General features: G+C 35.5%; 1 protein-coding gene across 3 annotated transcripts in view; it reads left to right on the top strand.

The window, feature by feature from the left end:
- The window catches only part of IFT74 (intraflagellar transport 74), a 97,503-nt gene that overhangs the window by 48,647 nt on the left and 34,949 nt on the right, over positions 1-13,907 (top strand). For all 3 annotated transcript variants that reach the window (XM_044660612.1, XM_044660621.1, XM_044660628.1), the window contains exons 10-13: positions 874-1,012; positions 3,286-3,348; positions 4,847-4,990; positions 8,060-8,100. In XM_044660612.1, coding sequence (XP_044516547.1) covers positions 874-1,012; positions 3,286-3,348; positions 4,847-4,990; positions 8,060-8,100 — 387 coding nt within the window. The remainder of the gene's footprint in view (positions 1-873; positions 1,013-3,285; positions 3,349-4,846; positions 4,991-8,059; positions 8,101-13,907) is intronic.

Raw genomic sequence — 13,907 nt, 5'->3', positions numbered from 1 at the left:
CTCCTATTCTTCACACAAAGTCAGATTCCTTTGTGCCAGATCTAGAACCTTTTCTTGACCTGATGCCCAGCAGCAGGCAGGCTCTCATTTAGTCCCTTGTACTGGCAGGATCTTCATGGCATACTCCTGGCTAGATCCCATTTCTCTGTCTCTATAGGCTGGAAAAATACACACACACACATACACACATATATGTGTTTTTATATATGTAGTTATCTATATACATGTATATATCAGAAGTTTAAAACATTTATGCAGTGAAACTGAAAGAAATTTAATATTTTATTTTACTATATTACCTTTTTTCCCCCTAGTGTTTTATAAAAATCTTTGTGTTAGATTCCTTGAGATACTTACTTCTGGCAGGTGCTTTATCCTCTTTGTCTAATGAATGAAGCGTACATCTATTGAAAGCAGTTTGGGAAGGAGCAGAAGTAGAAGAGGTGAGATAGGTCAGCTTTTAGAGGTATACAAATTTTGAAGAAAAAGAGGAAGATAGTTTTTATAGAATTAATTTTTTATTTTTCTAGGGCAGCGAGGTAGCACAGTAAATAAAGTAGTCTGGAAGACTTCTTCCTAAGTTCAAATCTGGCCTCAGAACTTAATACCTCTGTGACCTTTGGCAAGTCACTTAACTCCATTTATCTAGTTTCCTCATCTGTAAAATGAACTGGAGAAGGAAATGATAAATCACTCCATTATCTCCCAAGAAAATAACAAATGGGTTCATGAAGCGATAGACACAACAAAACAACTGAACAACAACAAAAAATGATTTTTAGAATCACAAACATTGACTTGAATATTTTTATTGATGAAAGTTCATTTACTAAATTTAGCATGATAGAAAGAATATATCCTTTACTTTTCCAGAAAAGAAAAACAAATTAGGCGAGTAGAAGAGGAAATTGAACAAGAAAAACAAGCAGCAGATGGCATTATTAAAAATATGTCTCCTGAAAAACAAGTCAAGTATATAGAAATGAAAACTACAAATGAAAAATTATTACAGGTAATAGTATTATCATTATTTTTAGGTTAAATATTTTTAAATTTACATTAAGTTTATGATTTCAGTTGTACATTTTGAAGTTACATAATATGATTAGCCCTTTGGAACCCCCAGGGTCTTGAACTTCCAAGCTATTTTCTTTCACTTGGGTATCAGTGGCAGCAAAAACCTAGCTCTTGAATTGCAACAGCAATTAAAACAACCAACATAAGAAAGAAACGCAAGGCTAAGGATTATATTTGATACCTTGGGATTGGCCAGTTTATGCACCAAGAGGAAAGGAACAATTGTAATATTTCCTCATTCCTATCCTTTCATGGCAAAAAGAAGGGGAGAATTGACAGAAGAAACAGGAAAATTGAAAAATAAAAAAAAATAAGAGGAAAAAGAATTGTTATGGCAATAGTGGTGATTAGAAGGGGCAATGAACTATTGGTAGTTTGACAACTAAGAAGAAATGTTGTGATAAAAAGACAGAAAATAAAATAGCTCCTCTGCCTAAAGGAACTAGCTACCTATACCATAAAAGTCCCTCAGAGCATTAGTATGCTATGCTTAAAGAGGTAGTTAGATGTTAGATATCTTCTCTCCAGAACAGATTATCCCATGGTGATGCCAAGATAACCATATTTTTATAGGATTATATTTTACTTTGGTTTTATTCATGGCTACCTCTCTCCCTGAATCTCAAAGAGTCTTTCTATTTTTTCTTTCTAATATTCCTTTTGTTCCGTCTAATGAATATTATAGGGATACATGGTAATTCTTCTGTTGTCGTTGTGTGCCCTCATAAACTCAAAGAGTACAACAGGACATAAAGGTTTTATATGTATCACCTTTCCCCAAACCAGTGATGGGCAAACTATGGCCCATGGCCCAGATGCGGCTCTTCTCCTTCATAATCATTCAGTCATTAATAGGGCTTAGTAGCATAGAAAATACAAGAATTTTGTAAAATGTATCATTGTTATTTTTTAATAAATTATATTGGCCCACCTAAAGTTTTCTTCCTTTCCTTTGGCCCCCTCTTTAAAAAGTTTGCCCATCACTGCCCCACATGGCTCTGAAATCATCTGCATATCACAACTTTGTAGCCCTTAGGGAAAGAAATAGAAATACTTAGCCTTTCCTACTTCTTTCATTTCCTGATCCCCTCTCCTCAAAATCCTGAAGTATGAAATAAATCTGAACCAGAACCAGGAAATATTGCCCCTCTCATCTTGCTCTTTGATTAACCTCTCTGGTATCTTTTACTCTGTCACAAAGGATAAATTTGCAAAGAACTATGTTTATTTTAATCTTGGGTAGGGGAATTGGAGCTAAATGGGAGCAGAAATGTGGACCCTGTATAAGTGCTATGAGTTAACACCATACATGATTTCATATGTATTTTTCCCCTCCCTTCATAGAGATCAAGAAGATTATGGTTCTATAGCACTATCTAAATGTGAGTTATAGGGTAACTAGATAGGACAGGATTCACAGATACCTTGAATTAAAGGCATCATAGAAATGTCAAAATACTATTAAAAGAGGTTCTTTTATATAGAGACCTTTTATGAGGAGTCAGTGCATTCTAGCCAGTAAACTATGCTAATTGCCAAAGGTTTAATATAAGCTCCAATAATACTCCATTAGTACCTTAAAATAATGAATGAATGAAAAAGAATTTATTAAGCACTTCAAAGACTGATGTTAAATAATTATACTTTTTTTTAAATTTGCAAATTCATTAGATATACAGGTCTTATAACTGCCAAGTGTAAAAATAACTTTAAACTTGGCAGTTTAGCCAATGTTTTTGCAAAGTGATATTTTTGGTAAAGATTTTTCTCTAACAAAATATACAAGTTATATTTTGTGTGTATATGCATACACACATTATACATGTAATTAATATGTTGTTATCTTGAACAAAATCAACTAAATAGGAAAATGAAGTACACAGCTTCTAGATAAAATATATTTTTGATGGTTTTTAGAGGCAGCATAGTATGATAGGAAAAAATCTGGATTTGGAGTTAAAAGACCTGAATTCAAATCCTAACTTTGGCAGTTGATACCTCTGTGACATTGGGCAATTTCCTCTCTGTGGGCTTCATTGTTCTATCTATAAAGTGAGGGGTTTGAATCAGATGACCTCTAGTGTCTCTTAGAACTTCAAATCTCTGATCTTTACTTCACATCAATATTTGTATTTTGAAATGTACAGAAACAACTTATTTTCATACTTATGTCACACTAACCCTTGGCATTTTTCCTCTTTAATATAGGAATTAGATACACTTCAGCAGGAATTAGATTCATTGAATATGAAGAAAGAAGGTCTGGAAACTGTATGTATGCAATAAAAGCTCTATTATTACCCAAATATAGAAGATAATTGGGTCTGGTCAAATTGTGAACTAAATTATTAGGCTAATGGGACACTTAATAGGCTTTTACATTCCTGGTGCAGAAAGTTACAAACTGATAAGTTAGTGATTTGAAATAGTTCAGCAATTTTAATCTTGGTTCATTTCCAGTTTGAGAAGAAAAAAAGAAGGTTCCTTCTTTGCACCACCATTATATTATTTCAAGGAAAGTGAATGTTACTTAATTATGATCCTGTGGGCTTTTCTTCTCCTGCTCCCATATTAGCCTCTATAATCATATTCAGCATCTGTCTGCTTCTCCCACTTTTTGTTGTAGACAGGCAAATGGCAGATATGGTGTATAGGTGGGTGTTTTTTAATTCAGCAGAACTGTCATCAAGCTTCTAGCAACTGGATAAAATTTCAGAATATCATAAGATGATATCTTAAGACCTTATACTATTAAAATAGCTAATTAAATATATCATGTTAAAACGATGATGATATTAGAGTTTAATGCTTTTACTTCACAGAAAAAGATCAAACCTATGCTTTAAGGGTTCTCCTAAAAGAGGAAGCTCCTTTTATCAGTGTAGCTTGGCATCTTTTCTGCAACTTAAGCTCTTAGAGAGTTACCAAGAATTACTGACTACTTCACTAACATATTCTGTAATTCTTCACCTGTATGTACACCAGTTTTAAATAGTGTCATTCTACTCATAGAAGAATATCTCTCAAATCTGTTCAAGGGGGAAGATATATTTTCCCTCCAGAGGCCCATTCACTTTAATGGGTGGGTTGAAGAACCAGGCAGATCATTTGTACAGGGTAGGCCAAAATCTCTTGTGAGGCTATGCTGAGAAGGGCTTAAATATGACCATAGCAATTTTTTACTTGTCCTCTATTATGGTGGTATTTTAAAAACTAGATATTAACAAAATGTTACTATTTTACTCCTATTTTTGTTTAACATTATGACATATTAAATAATCCCATAAAAATATAAGTTGTGGTAGTCTCCATCAGTGGTATCAAATAGAAACAGAGCCTTAAATAAGGATTCCTGCTGGCTACATATTGACTTAGAAAACCACATAATAACATTATCCATATTCTGTTGTATTTTTATTTTGTTAAATATTTTCCAGTTTCGTTTTAATATGGTTTGAACTGCATGTGGGAGTTTTGCAAGCCACCATCGGGCCTGCATGTTTGATACTCCTCTTCCTGCTATATTTTAAAATCCATTAGAACATGAGTTCTTTGAGAATAGAATTGTTTCACTCTTTGGATTTCTTTCTCTAGCATTTTAGCATAATGCCTAGCATATATGTAGGTATTGAATAAATGTTTGTTGATCATAATTCATTATGGTGCTGGTGACAAACTTTTCAATTTAGCTCATATTAATAAAATAAAACCTGTTTTGTTATTAACAACAAAGTAAATGGTGTTTTTTTTGTTTGTTTTGTTTTTTTAGGAAATAGCACACTCCCAGGTAAAACAGGAGGCTGTACTTCTTTATGAAAAACTTTATGAATTGGAGTCACATCGTGATCAAATGATTGCAGAAGACAAAAGCATGGGATCCCCAATGGAAGAGAGAGAGCGATTACTTAAACAGGCAAGAAAAAAATACATATAATAAAATTTTGTGTCACAAGTCTTAACTTTAGCATATAATAAATTGGAAAGAAAGCCAAAAAGTTTATGCTGTATTGAGCATTGAATGAATTAGTTTATTATGTTTTATGTAAACTTGATGTGATATATTTGATAATAAGTCAAAAAAGTAAAAAGTCACTTTTTTTTCACATGAAATTAACTTTACTTACAATTTTATTCACATCAAAAGTAACTTTTAATGACTATATTATTTTCCATATCTTCCAAGGAAAATGGGTACTAAGGACACAGGCATTTGTGGTTAAGTGACTTACCCAGGGTCATGCAGTTGGGAAGTATCTGAGGTCAGATTTGAACCCAGCACCTCTTGTCTTTAGGCCTGAGTAGGTATGTCCACAGGCCTAGTAGGATAGTTGCTCTATCCATCGAGCCACCTAGCTGTCTCCAAGTAGTTTATTCTTGGTTAGTACTTTATTTCATTGTTAAGTTGTATTTCCTTTTTTTGTTTCTCTTAACTCTTCTGTTTGAACTTCAAAATTTTTATATAATGATTATTTTGAGTGCTTGAAAGTGTTCCATTCTAGTAAAGATCAATTTTTTTTACCCTTCATGATTATACTCAGTTTTGTTGGATAATTCTTGAACTGTAAGCCTGTGCTTTCCAAAATATTGTATTCAAAGTTTTTTACTCCTTTATCTTGGTGGCTACTAAATCAAGCATATTTTCCTTTGAGTCTTTACTTGTAAACATTTTGGAATTATTCTCTTTAGAGTTTATAGCTTAAGCTTCCCTGCTTTCATAAGAGCTCTTTAAAGTGCCATTCTTTTTGTTTGTTTGCTCATTCTTTCAGCCTGCTTCTTGACTTTGGACTAGGGCTTGGCCCTGCTATACCTGTTAACAGATGATCTGTTGTCCCTTTATTGGAGCACTGAGCATTGTTTTATTCCAAGATCTCAGGGACAGGCTGGGGATCTGTAAGCTTTCAGTACTCCAAAGTAGTCTGATCCAGGTCTGATCCAGATCTGATCCAGGTCTGATCCCTTATCTGAGCTCTACAAGTAGTGTCTGACCTAAGTTTGGGTCTTAGTAAGAATAGATTGCTACTGGACTTAGCATCTGCCAGCCATCAGGAAAGCTCAGAAGTTCAGAGTGATAGAATTGTAGACTCTCTTTTGGTCTAGGATTCTTGCCCTGGTTATTTCTTTGCACACTGGGCTAAAAGTTATGAGAGACCCAGCTCGACTCTCTAAAGTCTCAGCCATGTTACTGTTACTGTTGCTGGTTTCTGAAGTTCCTCCTTTCTTAATACTAACCCAAAGCCATTTCAACCCAGGATCTTCACTTCTTCTTAAACTCCTTGGTTCTGTGATCAGAACTCAGTTGTAAGTGGGGAATTTTTCTCCATCACAGTGGCCTAATATGCCTCAAGTTGCAGTTAGATGGTATATTGAACTTGGAATCTGGAAGATTCATCTTCCTGAGTTCAAATCCAGCCTCAGACACTTATTAGCTATGTAACCCTGAGCCAGTCCCTTAACCCTGTTTATCACATCTGAAAAATGAACTGAAGAAGAAAGGGCAAAGCACTTCAGTATATTTGCCCAAAGAAATCCCAAAATGGAATCAGGAAGATAACAATTGAAAACAACAGAACACCACCAAAACATCATACTAAGGCCTGGCATGGATCTGGAACCTCGTTTTGCCTTTCTGCACAGCCTCTTCCTGGATATTGGAGTGTTCTGCTCATGGCATGCTCCTGGCCAGATCTTGTCCCCAGTATCCCTTGATCTTTCTATGTCTAGTATTATGAGCTGACCTTTTTCTGGATGCCCACCAAAATTTGGTCTCCTACATTTCCTAGGTTTGTTTAGAGGAGTTTTATGTAAGAGAGCTCAGCTGTACTGATTCTTGCTACTCTGCCATCTTGGCTCTGTCCATTCTATCTTGTTTAAGAGTGAAAATCAGAGTTAGATGTCATTGGAATCAGCTCAAATCTCAGAGCCCTTCAGATCACTACAAGAATTTTAATCAGGTCTTAAAGTAGTCCCACAGAATTTACTCCAATTTATTTATACAAAGTGGACTCCTTGATTTTCCCTTCAAAGTTTGACAGAGCTTCAAGGATAAGTTCTGGATTTCTTTGCATTTATTCCAAACCATCCAGGAAGACACTAGAATAGTGATCGTGAGCCTTTTAGAGATAGAGTGCCATTCCCCTCCCCGCAACCAATTGCCTGGCATGCCTTGTTTCCCCCTTTACCCCACACAGAGGAGGGAAGAAACGCTGCCATTAAGCTGCCAGGCGAAGAGGCAGGTGAAGTGAGGAATGTCCTCTGTGAGTTTAGAGAGGGATAGGGGAGTGGCCCAAGTTCTCTGCTTTCTTCCAGCTCTGCTGCCTATGAGATGCCCACCTTACCCTCTGTGTTCTCATTGGCTGCTGGGCAGAGGGGCAGGGATGTGAAAAAATGTCATCAGGTACAGTGGTGAGGGGGAGGGGAGCAGCTCTACCGGAGTCTCTGCCTTTCTAGTAACAAACTGGGGGTTTGCGGGGGGTGAAGCAACCATGTGCCCACAGAGAGCTCTCTGTGGACCATCTTTGGCACCCATGCCATGCGTTTGCCATCACTGCACTAGAATTTAAGTAGGAATAATTGGGAGTCAGTGATGAAAAGAAAAGCCCTAGTATGTCCCCCAGTTGTGAGCCTTCCTAAAATCCTTGATATTTCCTTGGGGACCTCAGAACTACTTTAGGGTACATGTCTAAGGACTGCTATGTAGCCATACAAAGGAAAAAGCTTCAGTTCCCACTCCTTATTAAAAGAAAAAAGAGAAACTTGGGAATGAAGCCATTTGTGTTTTTCTTCTCTGAAATCTGTAAATTGAATCTTATTCAATTTATTCAATGAAAAGTTTCCCAAAAGGTAAGTCAGATTTAATATTCTAGTGAAATGTAATATATTGTGGAAAAGCTATGCTGGGGCTGTTTGATTTTTCTCCATTATGTAGTTCTCTATAAAAGCTTCATTCATCGTTCCTTATATATTATTTTATTATGCCTTGTAGGTTAAAGAAGATAATCAGGAAATAGCAGGCATGGAAAGACAGTAAGTATCATTTTCCTATTGTGAATTTCTCACCCTTTTTTAAAAAAATGAATGTGAGATTCAATTTGTTCTCTTTCTTCATTATTATGGTTCATATTGACAACATCAATACTGATGTAGCTCTTAGCTCTTACCTCACAGGATTGTTGCAAATAGGCATATTTAGATGTCAACGGGACTAGACATCAAGAAGGTCTAAGCTCAAATATAGCTTCACACAGTCTTTGTGATCCAAGACAAATCACTTCACCTCTGTCTGCTTCAATTTTACTCATTTGTAGAATGGAGATGATATTATTCCCTACCTCTTAAGGTTATTTTATAAAATGATAAACAAAAAAATCATAAAGCATGTTGCAAGTCTTAGCTTGCTATATGATTGCTGGTTATTATTATTACTGTATTGTTATTATCAAGTGGTCATGATATTTCTTTCTTTGTTCTCCTCTTACCTATTTGATTGCTTATTCTCAGTCTCCTTCTATACCCCACAGCTTGGTCTAGGGCCATCTTCTTTCACTTGGTGACTTTGCTAACTCCCATTGGTTTAATTATTGTAGTTCTCTAAGACTCCAGGTGTCAAAAATGAAATCTATTATGTTCCATTCTCCCCACATCCAGCCATGCCCCTCACTCCATTATTCACAACTTCTCTGTTTCTATTTAGGACCTTCCATTTTTTTCAGTTACTCAGATTTACAACCTGAATATTATCCTTGACTTCTCATTTTACCTCAACCTACATATTCATTCAGTGGCTAAATCTTATTGTTTCTACCTCCACCATATCTTTTTTATTGATACACTTCTATTTCCTCATATAACCACTTCTCTAGTTCAAGGATAAGATAGAAAAGTGGTAAGGGCTAGGCAGTTGAGGTTAAGTGACTTGTGCAGGGTCACATAGCTAGGAAGTATCTGAGGCCAAATTTGAACCTAAAGCTTCTTGACTCTAGGGCTGATGCTCTATCTACTGAGCTACCTAGTTTTTCCTTATGGTGCCTCATGACTAACCCTGGGGTGAAAGACAGTGGCAAGTGAGTAAGAGTTTTAGTAACAGTAACCTTTTCCTTTTGGTAGGACAGAAGATGCGCAGAGTTCATCACACAAGATGAACAAGCAAGAATACATTTAGATCTCTATTGCAGATCTCAATATATTTCCCCCTAAAGCTACTTCTCATTTTCAAATAACAAACATTTATTAGGCTCTCTCTATGTGCCCAACACTGTGCTAGGCATTGGGGATACAAAGACAAAAATAAAACAGTCCCTGCACTTAGGATCCATTCTAGAGATTAACTAGTTTCAAAGCTTACAAACTTAAATAAAGGCTTTCCTGAATTCATGAAATAAGCTCTAGAAATGTGTCTGTTTTGGAACCACCACCACTTCTAAAAATCAACCCGTTTCGTCTTTGGTCAATTTTGCCATTTTGCTGGTGCGAGGTGAAACCTCAAGGTTATATTGATTTGCATTTTTCTTATTGGTAGTCATTTATTTACTTATTTGTTTGTTTATTTATTTATTTATTGGTAGTCATAGCCTTTCATTCAGTTATGAGTAATGTTCAATTCTCATGACTTCATTTAATTATTACCCACTGGGGAGTGGCTTTTGGTGCCCAGCTCCCTGTCTGTCTAGGCTGTCAGATAAAAGTAACTAAAAAAGTGATTCTTTTTGAAAGGAACTTATGCTAAGGAGAGAACATCTGGACAATGGATGTTTGGAAGTATCTCCACTGTTAGGTAATTTTGTTGCCATAAGTTATACATGAATCACTTATAGAAATTTTTATATCTGCACACTTAAAACAGAAACAGTATAATTCTAATATGTTTAAAAATCCTCTAAACTAAGAACCTCAGTTGGTTTTGAATCCTCTTTTTACAAATTTAAAAATATAGCACTTTCAAATTTCTTTGTAAGCTGTCACTGGGGAAATGTAAATTTACTCTAAAATTTAACAAAAACTTTTATGTAATTGGTGGAGGGGATTAAAAAATAAATATCAAGAAGTGCAGTGAATAGTAAATTTTCCATTTGTAGTTTCATGTTTTAATGAGGTATACTTTTCTACCATGACAACCATCAAAATAACCTGAACTTGGAACCATACACACAACTTAATAAATACATGTACATATATAAGAACTGGCCTATCTCCATATCCATATCTGTTTCTAAGACCTGTTTATTTCATCTTTGCATTTCTTCTCTGATACCACTCTAACTTAGGCCATCATCATCTCATGCCTTGATTACTGCAATAATCTGTTGGTGGATCTACCTGTCTCATCACTCCTCATTTCAATCCATCCTACTTTCAGGCACTAAAGTGATTTTCTTAAAGCTCAGGTCTGACCATGTTACTCTCTCTCTACCCCTCAATTCAGTAAACTGCAGCAGCTCCCTATTGTCTCTATTATGAAATTCAAAATGTTCTCTTTGGCATTTAAAGCCCTTCATAAACCTTGACTCCTCTTATTTTTCCAGTCTTTTTACTTTTAACTTTTTGATTCAGACACTGACTTCCAAGATGTTCTATAAACAAGACAATCAGTTTCTCAGCCCCAGGCATTTTCTCTGTCTCCCTGCCTGGAATATTCTCCCTCCATCCAATCTCATCTTTTAGAGGACGCCTTTCCCAAACCCCACTTAAATCCAGTGCCTTCCTTTCTGTTACTATTTTCTCTTTATCCTGTATATGGCATGCTTTGTATATATTTGTTTGAAATGTAGTCTCCCCAATTAGGTTTTAAGAACCTTTGGGGCAGAGACCGTTCTTTGCCTCTTTTTGTATTCCCAGCCCTTAGCCCAGTGCTTGGCACATAGTAGGCACCTGATAAATTGTTGCTTAGCTAAGTACATTGATTAAATTAACTGAATAATTAATTATACGAATAAGAAATTATTTATATGTTACCTGTCCCCTAGGATATATGTAGGGATTGTTTGAAAAATAATGAAGTACAATTAATTCCATTGATCTCTTGAAAAAATACTTTGATTTATTTAAAATCTTTACCTTCTGTCTTAGAATCAATATATTGATTCTAAGGCAGAAGTGGTAAAGGCTAGGCAATGGGGGTTAAATGATTTGCACAGGGTCATACAGCTAGGAAGTGTCTGAAGCCAGATTTGAACCTAGGACCTCCCATTTCTTTACCTGGCTCTCAAGCCGCTGAACCACCTAGCTGTCCCTCCTTCTAGCTTTAACATTTGATATGTATACAAGCTCAACAGAACTAATTTTATAGGTAACATTTTATATCATCATTTTAGGACCATAAATTTAGATCTGTAAAGTGCCATAGATGACATTTAGTCCAAATGAAGAAACTGAGACTCGGGGATGTTAAACATCTTATCCAAAGTCACATAGATATTAATAGAACTATGCCTGGGGCTCAAATTCTCTACCTCCAAATCCAGTGCTTTTTATACTACTTTTCTGCTTTCCTCATGGAGTTGGGAAGACCTCTTCCTAACTATGCATGTTCCTCAGCATGTTAACCCTGATTGCCAAGGTCAGGGTTTGAAAAGAAAACCAGAACAGAAAAAACAAACCATTAAAAAAAACCTTTTCATCAAGTGTTTTTACCCCAATTCTCTTCTCTTCTTTTTTTTAATCTTGAACTGAATACCAGATAAAATGAACATTTCCATACATGAAGCAAAACAGAAAAAGGGTTGAATATTATTTTCATTATTTTATTTTTTCATTTATATATACATTATATTTTTTCATTTTTGATACTGTTTTTATTTTTAGAAAAATTTTTTCCATGGTTGCATGATTCATGTTCTTACTTTCCCCCCCACCCCAAGTTCTCCCCTCCCAAGCCCACCCCTCTTGCTCCATAGCCAACACACATTTCCACTGGTTTCTTAATGTGTCATCGATCCATATTATTGATGATTGCACTAGGATGGTCCTTTAGAGTTTGCTTCCTCAATCATGTCCTCATCAACCCATATGTTCAAGCAATTGTTTTTCTTCTGTGTTTCCACTCCTGTAATTCTTCCTCTGAATGTGGGTAGCGTTCTTTTCCATAAGTCCCTCAGAATTGTCCTGGGTCATTGCATTGCTGCTAGAACAGAAGTCCATTACATTTGATTTTACCACAGTGTATCAGTCTCTGTGTACAATGTTCTCCTGGTTCTGCTCCTTTCACTCTGTATCAATTCCTGGAGGTCATTCCAGTTTACATGGAATTCCTCCAGTTTATTATTCCTTTGAGCACAATAGTATTCCATCACCAACAGATACCATGATTTGTTCAACCATTCCCCAATTGATGGGCATAGCCTCATTTTGCAGTTTTTTGCTACCACAAAGAGCGCGGCTATAAATATTTTTGTACATGTCTTTTCCCCTATGATCTCTTTGGGGTACAAACCCACAATGGTATGGCTGTATCAAAGGGCAGGCAATCCTTTAGAGCTCTTTGGGCATAGTTTCAAATTGCCATCCAGAATGGTTGGATCAGTTTATAACTCTACCAGCCGTGCATTAATGTCCCAATTTTGCCACATACCCTCCAACATTCATTACTCTCCCCTGCTGTCATTTTAGCCAATCTGCTAGGTGTGAGGTGGTACCTCAGAGTTGTTTTGATTTGCATTTCTCTAATTTTTAGAGATTTAGAACACTTTCTCATGTGCTTATTGATAGTTTTGAATTCTTTACCTGAAAATTGCCTATTCATGTCCCTTGCTCATTTATCGATTGGCTTGATTTTTTGTACAATTGATTTAGCTCCTTGTATATTTGAGTAATTAGACCTTTGTCTGAGTTTTTGTTATAAAGATTTTTTTCCCAGTTTATTGCTTCCCTTCTAATTTTGGTAGCATTGGTTCTGTCTGTACAAAAACTTTTTAGTTTAATGTAGTTAAAATTATTTATTTTACATTTTGTGATTTTTAACTCTTGCTTGGTTTTAAAATCTTTCCTTTCCCAGAGATCTGACAAGTATACTATTCTGTGCTCACCTAATTTTCTTATAGTTTCCTTATTTATATTCAAGTCATTCACCCATTCTGAGTTTATCTTGGTATAGGGTGTGAGATGTTGATCTAGGCCCAATCTCTCCCATATTGTTTTCCAATTTTGCCAGAAGTTTTTGTCAAATAGTGGATTTTTGTCCCAAAAGTTGGGCTCTTTGGGTTTATCATTAGACTGTCATGCTGATGTCACTTACCTCAAGTCTATTCCACTGATCCTCCCTTCTGTCTCTTAGCCAGTGCCATATTGTTTTGATGACCACTGCTTTAAAGTATAGTTTAATATCCAGTACTGCTAGACTACCTTCATTCACATTTTTTTTTCATTATTTCCCTTGATGTTCTTGATCATTTTTCCAAATGAACTTTGTTATAGTTTTTTTTTCTAATTCTGTAAAGAAGTTTCTTGGTAGTTTGATAGATATGGCACTAAATAAGTAAGTTAAATTTGGGTAGAATGGTCATTTTAATTATGTTAACTTGTCCTACCCATGAGCAGTCAATGTTTTTCCAGTTATTTAGATCTAGTTTTAATTGTTTGGAAAGTGTTTTGTAGTTGTGTTCATATAATTCCTGTGTTTGTTTTGGTAGATAAATTCCTAAGTATTTTATATTGTCTAGGGTGATTTTAAATGGTGTTTCTCTTTCTAACTCTTGCTGCTGTGATGTGTTGGAAATATATAGAAATGCTGATGATTTATGTGCATTTATTTTGTATCCTGCAACTTTGCTAACGTTGTTGATTATTTCTACTACCTTTTTAGTTGATTCTCTAGGATTTTTTAAGTATACCATCATATC

This window comes from Gracilinanus agilis, chromosome 1 (genome assembly GCF_016433145.1).
Source record: "Gracilinanus agilis isolate LMUSP501 chromosome 1, AgileGrace, whole genome shotgun sequence".
NCBI classification, from domain to species: domain Eukaryota; kingdom Metazoa; phylum Chordata; class Mammalia; order Didelphimorphia; family Didelphidae; genus Gracilinanus; species Gracilinanus agilis.
Note: the sequence above shows the minus strand (reverse complement) of the source record. Positions and strands in the feature narration are given on the sequence as shown.